This window comes from Natrix helvetica (assembly GCF_964273705.1).
Source record: "Natrix helvetica genome assembly, chromosome: 2".
Classification (NCBI taxonomy): Eukaryota; Metazoa; Chordata; class Lepidosauria; order Squamata; family Natricidae; genus Natrix; species Natrix helvetica.
Genome location: NC_138552.1, coordinates 13,369,632 through 13,382,721, shown reverse-complemented (window position 1 = coordinate 13,382,721; position 13,090 = coordinate 13,369,632). Strand labels below are relative to the sequence as shown.

The following is a 13,090-nucleotide window of genomic DNA, read 5'->3' as shown; positions in this document are numbered from 1 at the left end:
TGCATAACTACTGTATAGTCAAACATAAACACCCAAAGTCCAATCAGCTAGCCATAAGCAAAGTGCTTGTAAAATTCCCTGTTTACTCAGGTCAACCTCCTAAGTGTTAAACCTCCTATGGTTCACTCACAGCAGCCTTTTTAATATATGTATGTATGTATGTATGTATGTATGTATGTATGTATGTATGTGTGTTACAACCCCTGGTATGCCTTTATTTATTTATCAGCACAAATACAACACAACACAACACAACACACACACACACACATGTGTGTGTGTGTGTGTGTGTGTGTGTGTTGTATTTGTGCTGATAAATAAATAAAGGGAGACTAGTATAGATCTATTTCGAGCTAATTAGCTCTCATCACCTAGCCATACCCTTACTGGGACTTGAACCTGAATATATCTATATCTATATATCTATATATCTATATATCTATATATCTATATATCTATATATCTATATATCTATATATCTATATATCTATATATCTATATATCTATATATCTATATCTATCTATCTATCTATCTATCTATCTATCTATCTATCTATCTATCATCTATCTATCTATCTATCTATCTATCTATCTATCTATCTATCTATCTATCTATCTATAATCTGAATATGCATTTACAATGCATTTGAATGAATTTTATGCCATGAAAGCAGATATTCCTGACAGTGGGTGTTTTAAAATCTCGCAAAATGAAAGCAAAACCTTTCCTTGCCAGTTTGCAAAGGCGCTGCTGTATCACAAGCCTCTTCAGAGCAGCAAGAGACTGTGTCAGCTTGGAAGACTGGAGACTGGAAGCCATCTTTTGCATTGGGCCTTCAGGCCTGCCACATTTATTGCTGTGGGAAATTGGGGATGGGGGATTATATGGAGTGGGAGAGATATAGTCAAAATAACATTCCTTTCTGAGAGAGTCAAGGACGTTTGGCCCAACACCTGGAGGGGTGTTATTGGGAGGCATCTCCAACTTTGGACGATGCCTGATTGCACCATGTGATGGACATGTGGGTGCTGGGCAGGGACTTGAACGTTCGTTTGGCTGGGGAAGACCTGGAAGTTTTCAGATTAGGGTTTTTCCCAGATGTGCCAACATGACATCTCTAATAAAATGGAACTTTGCGGAAACTCAAGCCTCGGAGTCTTCTTTTGTTGGGGGTGTTACTTAGAACTCTGACAGTCTGACTCATATCTTTACAACAGAAAGAGATAAGTTGTTAGTGTTCCTCCACTGAATAGGTAGAGCTGGAGAAGACAAATAGATATGAAGGAAAATATACATGTCCCAGAATAATGTTGCAGGATCCCATCTGGACCAAAGGTTTATTCTTTCGAGTTTTGGGGTTCACATAGAACAGCCCAGTGCATATATTCTGGAAAGAGAGAAGTTCCCTGATGATGGGTGCCAGCACAAGCCTGAAAGCTTGGAAGAATAAACCTTTCATCCTGGAGTCCGATTGGATCCTGCAACAAACGGATATATAAGGAACTAGCTGATAAACCGGCGTTGCCTGGGTATTTATTTATAGGGGGGAAATGTCCGGACCAAACGTAATTTGTAATGTTAGATTTTCCCCCTTACCAGAGGGAAACCCCCTTGTGGAGTACTGTGAAGCCATTACAATGGCAACTCCACTGCACTGTACAGTAGAAGCTATTTTATGGCAGTACAGTAGAAGCCATTTAAAGACACAACAGGCTGCATCTTAACAGAACATACCCCCCGAGGGGTGTTAGGGGTGTCTTACCCCCACAGTATTTGTTTCCAGAGAGTAAGTCATCTGTGTACCAAGTTTAGTTGAAATTGCTCAAGGCGTTCCAGAGTTATGCTAGAACACACACACACACACACAGCTGTGTGTATGTGTGTGTATATGTGTGTGTGTGTGTGTGTGTGTGTGTGTGTGTGTGTGTAGATGTAGATGATGTAGATGTATGCAGTGATGTGCAGTCAGGGGAGGCAGGGGAGGCACAGCCTCACCACTGTCATCATGAAAAGAAAAAAAATGTAAAAGGAAAAAGGTGAGAGCTGAGGTCAGGCTGAGCTAGTTGCTGCCTCACCAGGGATGACTCTGCTTAACTGTTTAAAAAAGCCTCTAAAAAGCACCCTCTACTATGAGGTAGGAGAACTGCATGCTTTATCTAGTCTGACTTTAGGCGTTTTATGATCTCTCGAGCAGAGTTAAGCAAGGGTTAAAAGCCTAAAAATTCCTGATGTAGGTGAGGCACACAGTTCTCCTGCCTCATAGTAGAGGGCACTTGTTTGGGTGGGGCTTCTTCAGAGGACCCGAGGCAAGAGCAGAGTTGAAATCCTCTCTGAAGCAGCTGGAAAAGGTACGTGTGGGTCGGAAGGAGGGGGAGGAATTCAAACTTCATCCTCCTGGTGCGGGGCTTTGGGCAAAGGCTGGAGGGAAGGACCTGGCTCGCTTGTGGTCTTCCTCCCCAAGTATAGTTTGATTGAAGGCAGAGCCACGTTGCTTTTTCAAACCTGTAATCAGTGAAGCTGGGCTGGATCCTTCCGGGGCTGGGGGAAAGTGTGTGTAGTCCAATCCAACTTGTGTGTATGTGTGTGTTTGAGAGGGGGGGAGGGAGGGAGGAAGGAGGGGAAGGGAGAAGAAAAAGAAAAAAAGTCACAAAGAAATTAAATGCAAAAGAATATGTGAGATCCTTGGTACTCTCTGAACTTGGATGTTTTCTTGCAGAATCTCAGTCATCCAGCTCATGGTTGTCCCAAAGGTGCTTTTTCAGGAGGCAATTGGACTTTCTTGCTTTTTCTTTGTAGGCGTTTCACTTCTCATCCAAGAAGATTCTTCAGCTCTGACTGGATGGTGGGGAAAGGAAGGATTTATACTCCTTGCAGACTGCTGGATATTTGCATTCTTTTAGCAAGTCTTTAAGGCCACCTGGAGGTTTATCTGTGTCACCAGGGTCACCTGAGTGGTGCAAATGGGTGTGGAGTCTTCTTGCAACTCTTGAAAGGACTGTGTCATAGATTGGAGATAGATGATGTCATATCCTTCCCCCTCTGTTGATTGAGGGCTGTTCAATTTTGACATAGATGGCCTCTTTAACCCCTCTTTCAAATGAGTGATCCTTTCTGTCCAAAATGTGGACTTCGTTATCTTCAAAAATGTGGCCTGTGTCTTTTAAATGCAGATGGATTGTTGAATCTAGTCCTGGTGTGTTTGTTCTCTTATATTCTTACAGATGTTTCATTACCCAACTGGGTAATGTGCTAGAAGAGAGTGGCATTTGTTCTCTGTTTATTTACACCGGCAAATATTCTCTTTCACCCGTGAAATATCAATGCAAAATGTTTAAGCAAACTCAGGCAAAAAAGGCCTATGAAAGATTCCCACCATAAACACTGAAATTTAAAAAAAGCATTTTTTTTTAAAAAAAATGATGAGACAAACATTTGTCAGTGTAGCTAACCTTGATTGCTTTCTCTGTCCCTTGAATGCATTTTTATGGGAATTGTGATGACTTTTGGCAAAGTTTCCAATAAAAAGTTCAACCCTCTCTCGAAGTTTGATTAGCATGGAAGAAGACTAAAATTAAGTTATAGCAGCGTTAACAAAATTTTAATAAATCACCCTTTTCAGGTGAATTTATTTTTGAGCTATGCTTGGCTAAAAAAATGCTTACATAATTAGAAATAGATTGGAATATATCACACATTAAAAGACAGCATGTCCCGAGAACACAGGGCTTATGTAATTTGTTGTTTGCAACTGCATAAAAATATTTCAAATTGTTTGCTATTTATTTTTGGGATAATTATTAAATGCTGTTTTAAATCAGCTTTATAAAAGTTACTATATTCACTTGGGTGTTGAGGCAAGATTCTTATAAATGCAACTATTTTTTTATAAATGTAAGAAATAAGAATTACAAAGAGACAGAGAGAGAGGAAAGGCTGATGAAAGAGAAAGTTTGGTATTGAAAGTTGTTAACTATCACATAGTTCATTAATAATTATAACTGATGACTTGATGAAGAGCTGGGAAAAAATGGTTCCAGAAATAGATCTTAAATATCAAACTAGTTTCAATATGTGATATGCTGATAATGTAAAAATAATAAATTTCCATAGGCAGGCCGTTCCAAATTCTATACTGAGAAAAACTAGTTTTGAAACCTGCCTATACAGTATTATGCAAAGCACTGCATTCATCTTTATGCCTAATTTATATTGTCAATATTTGCACAATTTTCTGGCCTTGAGAAGAAAAAAAAACAACATAATTTTTTTTTCTTCAGCCCTGGAAACTCTTCGGAACATCTTAGAATTCATAGGCATTATTAATCTATCTGTGCACAGCATATAATTGGCTCTAGGAACATGGTCTGTAAAGCTGAAGACTGAATTTGCAAGAAGGTGAATCATTTTCATGGAATCATCTTCTAGGCCAGTGTTTATCAACCTTGGCAACTTTAAAGATGTGTGGACTTCAATTTCCAGAATTCCCCAGGCAGCATGGAATTCAGGGGGTTGAAGGCCACATACCTTAAAAGTGGGTTGAGGTTGAGAAACACTATTTTAAGCATTCTGTACTCTATACCCCTAGTTTGGTTTGGTCAGTTGGAAGACAAGAATTAGTGACAGGGCTGCTGGGATATATTGGGTTAAAGGAAAAGCAAGGAAGCAATCATAAAGAGTGGAAATAGAAGGAAAAAAATTGACCCAGGGGGACATATTATTTTAGCAAAGAAAAAGTCAGAAGGATTTCAAGAAGGGTTCAAGCATGAGATGAATTCAACTTCATAAGAACATGAATTGGCTGCATCATTACGAATGAAGGCGAATGTAGGTGTCCCATAATGTGGCAGGATCCAATCTGGGTCGGTCACTGGGACCATAGGATTTGCCTTCCGAGTTTTTGCACTTGTGCTTCCTTGAAGTTCCCTGAGGATGGGCTCCGGCACGAGTCCAAAAGCTTGCAAGACAAAATATCTGGTCCCGGTGACGGACCCAGATTGGATCCTTGCTGGATAATGTTGAGGAGGAAACAGGAGAAAATGCCCTGTCTACCTAGTAGAATTCCTGGTTTGTTTTTATTAGAACTACTGTTGATCTCCGCTCCTTCCGTAAGAAACTCAAGACCCACTTGTTCCAATTAGCTGGCCTGGCCCAATCGCAATGATAGGTATAAGTACAATTTAATCCTGACCTTCCTGGATGGCATTTTAAATTTTTAAATTTTTGGGGTATTTTAACTAACTATTTTAAATTGGTTTTAACTATCAGTTAGTTTATGGTACTGTACAGACTGTGTGTTAAAGTTGTTTTGTCTGGAGCTTTGTGTTTTTTGTTGTCATGTATATATTTATTGTCTGTACACCGCCCCGAGTCCCTTCGGGGAGGGGGGGCGGTTTATAAATTTAATAAACTAACTAACTAACTAAACTATCCAGGTAAAACTCTTCTTAGGTTTTTTAAGATGTTTGCAGATAGCTGAGATTTAAAAAAAAGTTAACAGAAAGAAGTTTTTTTTTTTCTCCCTGACAAATGATACACATATATGGGGATAGGATTTTCTCTCTCTCCTGAGTAAAGGAAGAACTGATGAAATATACTAGGATTTTCCTCCCTCAAAATACAATAGAATCAGTGGTAGTATTCAGCCGTTTCCTATGTCATCCCATTTAGCCACGTTTTCTAAGCCACGCACAGGTGTGCAAGCTACATGTGTGAGCAAGCGTGGAAGTCTGAGCACATGCTCAGAAGGCACGTGCTCTCATAAAGCGAGCGTCCGCGCGCATGCGCTCACAGTTTTGGTGTCCAGCAAACCGGTGGTAAAATAGAATGCCACAGGAAATGCTTCCCCCATCCATGGGACAAGAAGTCTTATTCTTCCTGTTCTCTTCCACAGAGTGAGTACAGCAGGAAAACAAATTCTATAAAGGTCATTGTTTTTCACTGTAAAAAATATGATTGTTTCTTTAATTCAAACTGTGGGGTGATATGTAGTATCAGCGAGCATCTTCAGCTAATTTTGCAGAAGCCAAGCAGGGTCTGATGTAGTTAATGGAGAAAATTTCAAGACAAAAATCTTTTTTAAAAAAAAGAAAATGAAACATGGGATTTTATTTCAAAATGGCTATTTAAAATCTTTCCAACTGTTGGAAAGACTGTTTGGCTTTCCAGGGAATCTTGGAGAGCCTGCATTGTTTAGTTTTCTAATTGCTTTAGCAAAACACACTATCCATAGGGAGTTAAGAGAATTATTTAAAAGATGCTATTTGTTTCCATGTTAGTGCAAATGCCAATAAGGCAGCATTGGTGACAAAACCGTTACAGCAAAAATGGGGAAAAGGGCCTGCCCTAACCAATCTCTTCCTTAGCCGCCTTTTCCTTCCTGTGCTGGAATTTACCAGATCTGTTTCTCTACGGGGATGATCCTTAAAGAAATCCCCTCAAACAGGGATAGGCCAAAGCCAGTTCCAGATTTAATAGGAGGTTTCTGGCTGATCCGCAGTAGACTGTTAAATTACAAAGATGCACAAAACAGCGTGCGGATCACGGAAGCACACAAAACAAGTTCCCCTTAGATTTGAAACCGTTCTCCTGAAATGAATAAATATTGGGGTTATCAGTCATGGATTTGTGATCCATTCAGTTGACACATTCATTCTGAGCCCTCAGGAGGATTCTCTGCTCTCAAGAATTCAGCTGATTGCACCAATTTTAATATTTCGACTGAGCAAACAGGCTCTATAGTTCTCTGACAAATCAAATGCCCTGCCAGTTTCAGTCCGTCAAGGAAAGATTTGCCCATTTCGTACTTCCAGTTGTGTTAGGATTCAGACACTCGGAATTTCTACTGATTTGCTCATTCCTATAGAGCCGTGATGGCGAGCCTATGCATGCCACAGGTGGCACACAGAGCCCTCTCTGCGAGCACGCAAACCATCACGCCAGCTTGTATGCACGCCTCCTGCTGGCCAGCTGATTTTGGGGTCTCTGTGGGTGCATGCGTGGGGGTATCATGTGCACATGTGTGGGGAATGCACTGCCAATGGCCTGTTTTTGGTCCCAGGAGGCTGCAGGGAGACCTACTAGACCCAATACAGGGTGCAGGAGGTCACACGTGCATATAGGGGGGCAGGGAAGCATGAGGAGGTGATGCACAGGGGCAAGGGGGAGTACGGGGGGTGATGCACCTCCCCATGGCCCATTTTTGGTCCCAGGAGGCTGCACGGAGGCCTACTAGGCCCAATACAGGATGTGGGGGTGTCACACGCACATGCACAGGGGGATGGGGGAGCATGAGAGAGTCACAGATGCATGCACAGGGGGACAGGACACTCGGGGAGGTGGCGCATGCGCGCACTTTCAGCACATGACGACAAACAGGTTATCCATCACTCCTATAGAGAATAAGCTGGAGGTCAGAATGACTGGGAGAATTCTTGGGGGTTAAAATGCCAACACATGGAGATGATCGGGATACTATAGAGCTTAAGAAGAAAAGACAGGATTAAGATTGAACGGGGCTAGAATAAATGTGAACTGCATGTAAAAGCGAGAGACCAGTACAAAAGAAGTATCTTGAGATACTTTGGTCATATAAAGCATGGGAATAAAGCTTTAAAAAGCTCAGAAGAGGAACGAAATGAAAAAAAATGTAGTTGGGTAGAGTAAAGGAGATCTTCAAAATGGAAAGAAGTGAGATATTTGAAGACTAAAAGGCAAGGCATTAAAAGATATAGAGACATAGCTGAAGCAAGAATGGTTTGGAAGAAGAGATATAGAAAGGTAACTGGTGTTGATGCAAATGAGATTTAGGGATATATCTTTTTCTTGCTTCACGATTCCTTTTACATTTTCTGTGCTTGGCATAATAATGTTTGCCCTCAAAGCGAGAGTGTTAGGGACAGGTCAGTATGATATAACCCTATGCTCCGGTACAGGAATCTAAATTATCACATTCCATAACAATGGCTGTATCTGATCTCTACTCAATCAGTTCCAATGTATTCAAAGATATTACTGGGGGTTTTTTCCTGCATTCAACTCAAATCTACAGTACTTTTCTGTAATTAAAACCATTATTCTTGGACCTGCACTTTGGGAAAAGAGAGAGCAAGTCTTGGCCTTCATTTGTAAAAAAAAAAAAAAAAAACCTCTTTGGATACTTGAAAAGTATTGCCATGTTTCTTTTGCTTGATTCTTCCCTCCCTCCTCCCCAATGTTAAATATATCCAACTTCTTCTCTTAGGACTTCGTTTCTAGTCCCCTGAGCACTTCATTATCCTTCTTGGCACCTGTCCCAGTTTCTCCAAGGTCCTTTTTTAAAAACTGAGTTGCCCGTAATTGGAAAACTAATCATACGGCTTTTCAAGCTTTAGCAACAGAACTAATACAGCTCTGCTTCATTTGTGGATTGGATCAGAGTGGGTTTCCATACCCTGGCAAGGTTGAATCTTTCAACAAAAGGCTAAAAAGCAACTTTTTAGGGTTCAACTTACAGATACAGATTAACAGAGTTGGAAGGGTCCTTGTAGGTCATCTAGTCCAACTCCCCACCCAAGCAGAAGACCATACACCATTTTTGACAAATGGCAGTCTAATCTCTTCTTGAAAGCTTCCAAGGATGAAGTTCCCAGAACGTCCGAAGGCAACTTCTGTTCCACTGGTTGATTGTTTCTCACTGTGAGAAAATTTCTCCTGATTTCTAAGTTGAATCTCTCGTTGATCCGTTTCCATCCATTATTCCTCGTCTGGCCTTCGGGCGCCTTGGAAAATAGCTTGACTCCTTCCTCTCTGTGGTAGGGACTCAAGTCCCTGGAAATTGACAGCACCTCCTGGGAAACCCTGGCACAAGATTGATCAACAAGGTGCACGCTGATCCACCAAGACATCTGCCAGACATCTGAGGACAGAAGAACAACCACGGCACAAGAGAAGCTAGCGTTCTGCAAAGCCAGAACTGCAAATGCTGCAACAATGGTGTCCACGCATGTCTGCCCAACATGTAGTAGAACATTTCGTGCCCTTATAGGCCTTACCAGCCACCAGCCGACACATCGTGGCCAGTCCACAACCTGTTAGATGTCAAGGTCGTCTTCTAACATGATGGACAAACATCAGCGCCTCAAATATTGGAAGACTGCTATCATGTCTCCCTAGGTCCTTCTCTTCACTTAGACTAGCCATGCCCAGTTCCTGCAACTGTTCATTGTATGTTTTAGTCTTCAGTCCCCTCATCATCTTGGTTGCTCTTCTCTGCACTTTTTCTAGAGTCTCAACATCTTTTTTATAGTGCGGTGACCAAAACTGGATGCTTGTACCAAATGCTTTGGGAGAAACAATGGGAGCTGTCTCCTGACGTCATGAGATTCTGGAAAGCTTTCTTCTTCTTTTTCTAGAACTAAAAGATCTTGATTTCCTCCGGTAAATCCATACATGCATTCAATTGAAGCCCTAGACTTATGACTTGTGGCTGAAGTATTTCAAAATCTGGACAGCTTTGCCTTCAGGCTTGACGAATTCCAATAGATTGGACTGAGCCGATAGATTTTAGACCTTCCACAGAGTAAAGCAGCTCTTTAGCTATCTCCTGCGGTACCCACAGCATGGAAAATATTGAAGTGGAAGGCTGCAGTGAAAACTACCCTTGCTCTGAGCATCCATCCGATTGTTACATTTTGGCAAAAGACATGGTAGCAACAGCTGGCCCAGAAGTTAAAATTAGACAGATGCTTAGAAACACCTTGTGAAAATAATGGAAGAAAACAGAACTGTCTTTTTTTCTCATTTCTGCTTCACTTGCCCATACAGAGGTAGAAATTTAGCAGCATGCAATCAATGAAAACACTTCTGCTGGAGAAAATATTCAGACATCAACTCCAGTGGCTTGGACATTGGGTCATCCTAACCTCCACAGCAGTTTACCCGAAAGGCAAGGCAACTATCTGAGCACAAAAACAGGCATAACAGCTGTGAAAATAAGTACAATTACCATCAAGATCACTCTCTGGAGTTTCTGTTGTGTACCACTCCGAAGAAGGTCCCGTTCCATTGGCTGTCATAGCTGCAACCTGGAAACTATATTGGCTTCCTTTGTCCAGACCTATTTGCAATAGACATCAAACAGAAAACATCCAGTTAATGCTGCTGACATTGTACAAGTCACATTAACACAGCGGTTCTCAAATAGTGGGGCGCGCCCCCCTGGGGGGGCACGAGGCTCCGTAAAGGGGGGCGCGAAGGCTCCCTTTCCATCTGGGTGCAACGGCGGCGGCGTGGGCGAGGCATAATATATCCCGGCTTGAAGTGGCAGCGCTGGGGACTGCTCAGAGACTCATCAGAGCCGCGGGCTGGAGCTGTGCAAGAAGCCTGCTCGGGCGGGGGTGGGAGGGAGGGAAGCATGGCTGTCCCAGGCTTCCCTCCCTCCCCCCCCCAGCCCAAGCAGACTTTTTGCACAGCTCCAGCCCGCGGCTCTGATGAGTCTCTGAGCAGTCCCCAGCGCTGCCACTTCAAGCCGGGATATATTCTGCCATGCCCTCGGCGGCGTCTTTATGCAGGTAGCTCGCCTCCCCGCCAGCAGCTCCACCGCCAACATTCCGTCGAAGCGGAAGCGCAACAGCTGCTGTTGGGGAAGGGACAAAGGGGCGGCGGTCACCCGATCTTGCCACCGCCACCCCTTCGCCCCTGGTAACGGCGACTGTTGTGCTGCTGCTTCCAGCTGGGATGCTGGAGGAGCTGCTGGCAGGGAGGGGGGGAAGAAAGGGAGGAGGGAGTAGGGATAGACAAGCAAGAGGGAAAGAGGAAAGAAGGCAAGCAGGCAGGAAGGAGGCAGAAGGAAGGAGGGAAGAATGGAACTGGAAGGGAGGCAGGGAAGGAGGGAGGGAGAAAGGAAGGATAGGAGGATAGGGAAAGAGGAAAGAAGGCAGGCAGGCAGGGGGAAAGAGGAAGGAGGGAACTGGAAGGGAGGCAGGAAGGAAGGGAAGGAGGAAGGGAGGGTGGAAGGAAGGATAGACAAGTAAGAGGGAAAGAGGAAAGAAAGCATGGGACTACGGTGGGAGTCGAGGAAAGACCGGTGTGCTATGTTATGCAGAGGTGTACTTATAACAATTTTATAGACAAATTATACTATTTACAGTCGCGCGGGGGGGGGGGGGGCGCGAAATGTTTTCTTCTTCCTAGGGGGGGCATGACAGAAAATAATTGAGAAGCACTGCATTAACACGACCATTTCTAGCAGAGCAGTATGACTCCAAACCTACTTCTCCCCTCCCCGTGTAAATATATCTGTGTGTGCATGCATCAACAGGATGAAGGTTTCTTCATTGGAAGTTATACACCGTGATCTGTTCCACCGGCCCAGTGTAGGCAGATTGGTAGATTGTGTTTTAATTTTTTTACTTTGCAGTCTATTACTTAAAGAAAGAGACTGGTTCAAGTTGACTTAGCATTGTGGCCCACCGGCGGGCAGCAGAGCTGGCATCAGAGTTGGACAGTGAGGAGGTTGGGGAGGAATATAGGCCAGTCCTGGGGGCTGAGAAAAGCTCAGACGAGGGCTCTGCATCAGAGGCAGAGGGAGGGAGCTAGACAGCAGTGAGGCAGAGGAACAGCTGGAGCCTGTTCCCAGTGTGTGTATGCGCAGAGCTGCCAGAAGACAAGAACAATTAAGAAAGCAAGGTTGACTTGAGAGTAAAGCCACACCTTGGAGGTGATTGGCCCCTCCCATAGGAAACAAAAGAGGAGGGAACGGGGAGTGGGCTTTTGCAGGAAACAATTCGTTCCTTCAGTCGTTTCAAGAGTGGAAAGTTCTGTTGGTGATTATAAAAGTCTCTGTGCCAAGTGTTGCCTTGCCCTCCATTTGGAAACTAGTTATCTGGCAGCTCTCCAAGAGAGATAAGGTTCGAGTTGATGAATATTCCTCTGAAAGACTGTTTGCCAAGCCTTGCCGACTGTGAATGAAAGTAATTCACAGTCATGAAAATAACAGAGGTTTTGCCAGGACAAAGACTCTGCTTCATGCTTTTAAGGAAGCCTGGGTCAGAACACTTATATGCATAAGGGAGGACTAAAACAAAGTTTCCAGCTGCATTCAGTTCTCCTGGCTGTATAATCTTATGGTTATGGTCCTTCTCTCTGGGGAATGGAGAATTATTCAATCCCCTATTTAATGGGACAACTCTTCAGACATAGGTAGTCTTTATGACCGTGATGGAGTCTGTCCATTATAAATTCTGACAGTTGTAAAACAGGTCACCCAGTTGACCATCCTGACTTTATTTGACTGTTGCCCTCCTAAAGATATTATGGTGATTGTAAAGCAACTGCCATAATCATAAAGTGAATGCCTTGGTCATTAAGCAAACCCATCATTTGCTATTGCCAAAAAACCTCCCAGAAGTAAACGTTGTTTTTCAGCAAAAACCTAAATGCGGGTTGCCAAGCACCCAAAATGCAATCACGTGACCACAGGAGCGGAGCGGCTGGTGGAACTGCAGAACTGAGTCATAAGTACTCCTGGGGAAGTCCGTCATATCTTTAAATGGTCGGGAAACAACAGATCGTAAGTCGAGGACTACCAAGGTTGCTACGGTATCTCTTCTCAACCATCTCTTCTGTGAGCTAATCCTCATCCAGATCCTTTAATGCATGGGTGTGAAACTCAAGGGCTGAATCCGGCCCACGAGGCGCTTAAACCTGGCCCACGGGTTTGCTCTGGAAACAGTGAAGAACGGGCCTGTGGTGCCTCTGCCTGTGAAAATGGAGCTCAGGAGGGCCACGCACAACTTGCCTGGGCTCCGTCTTCGCTGGCAGAGGGCTGCAGGTGGCCATTGCTGTCAAAAACGGACCACAGTTGGCCCTCCTGAGCTCCTTTTTTTGCTGGCAGGGGGCTTCAGGAGGCCGTCGCAGCTTGAAAACAGAGCATCAATGAGTGACGTCGAGCTGGCCACGCCCCTGCCCCTGCCCAGCCCAGTGCCCTGAGGTCAAACACAACTCTGAAATGACCCTCAATGAAGTTAAGTTTGACACCCCTGCGTTAATGTTTCTCACAGAGGGTGGTATCTTGAACCCTCGCTACCTTGGTCCCCCTCCCCTGAGCTCAAT

At 43.8% G+C, this 13,090-nt stretch overlaps 1 protein-coding gene across 1 annotated transcript in view; it reads right to left on the bottom strand.

Annotated features, from left to right (window-relative positions):
* DCC (DCC netrin 1 receptor) overlaps nucleotides 1-13,090 on the bottom strand; it is a 1,323,879-nt gene that overhangs the window by 209,898 nt on the left and 1,100,891 nt on the right. Inside the window, exon 14 of the mRNA XM_081942031.1 lies at nucleotides 9,984-10,094. Within this exon, the coding sequence (XP_081798157.1) occupies nucleotides 9,984-10,094 (111 nt within the window). The remainder of the gene's footprint in view (nucleotides 1-9,983; nucleotides 10,095-13,090) is intronic.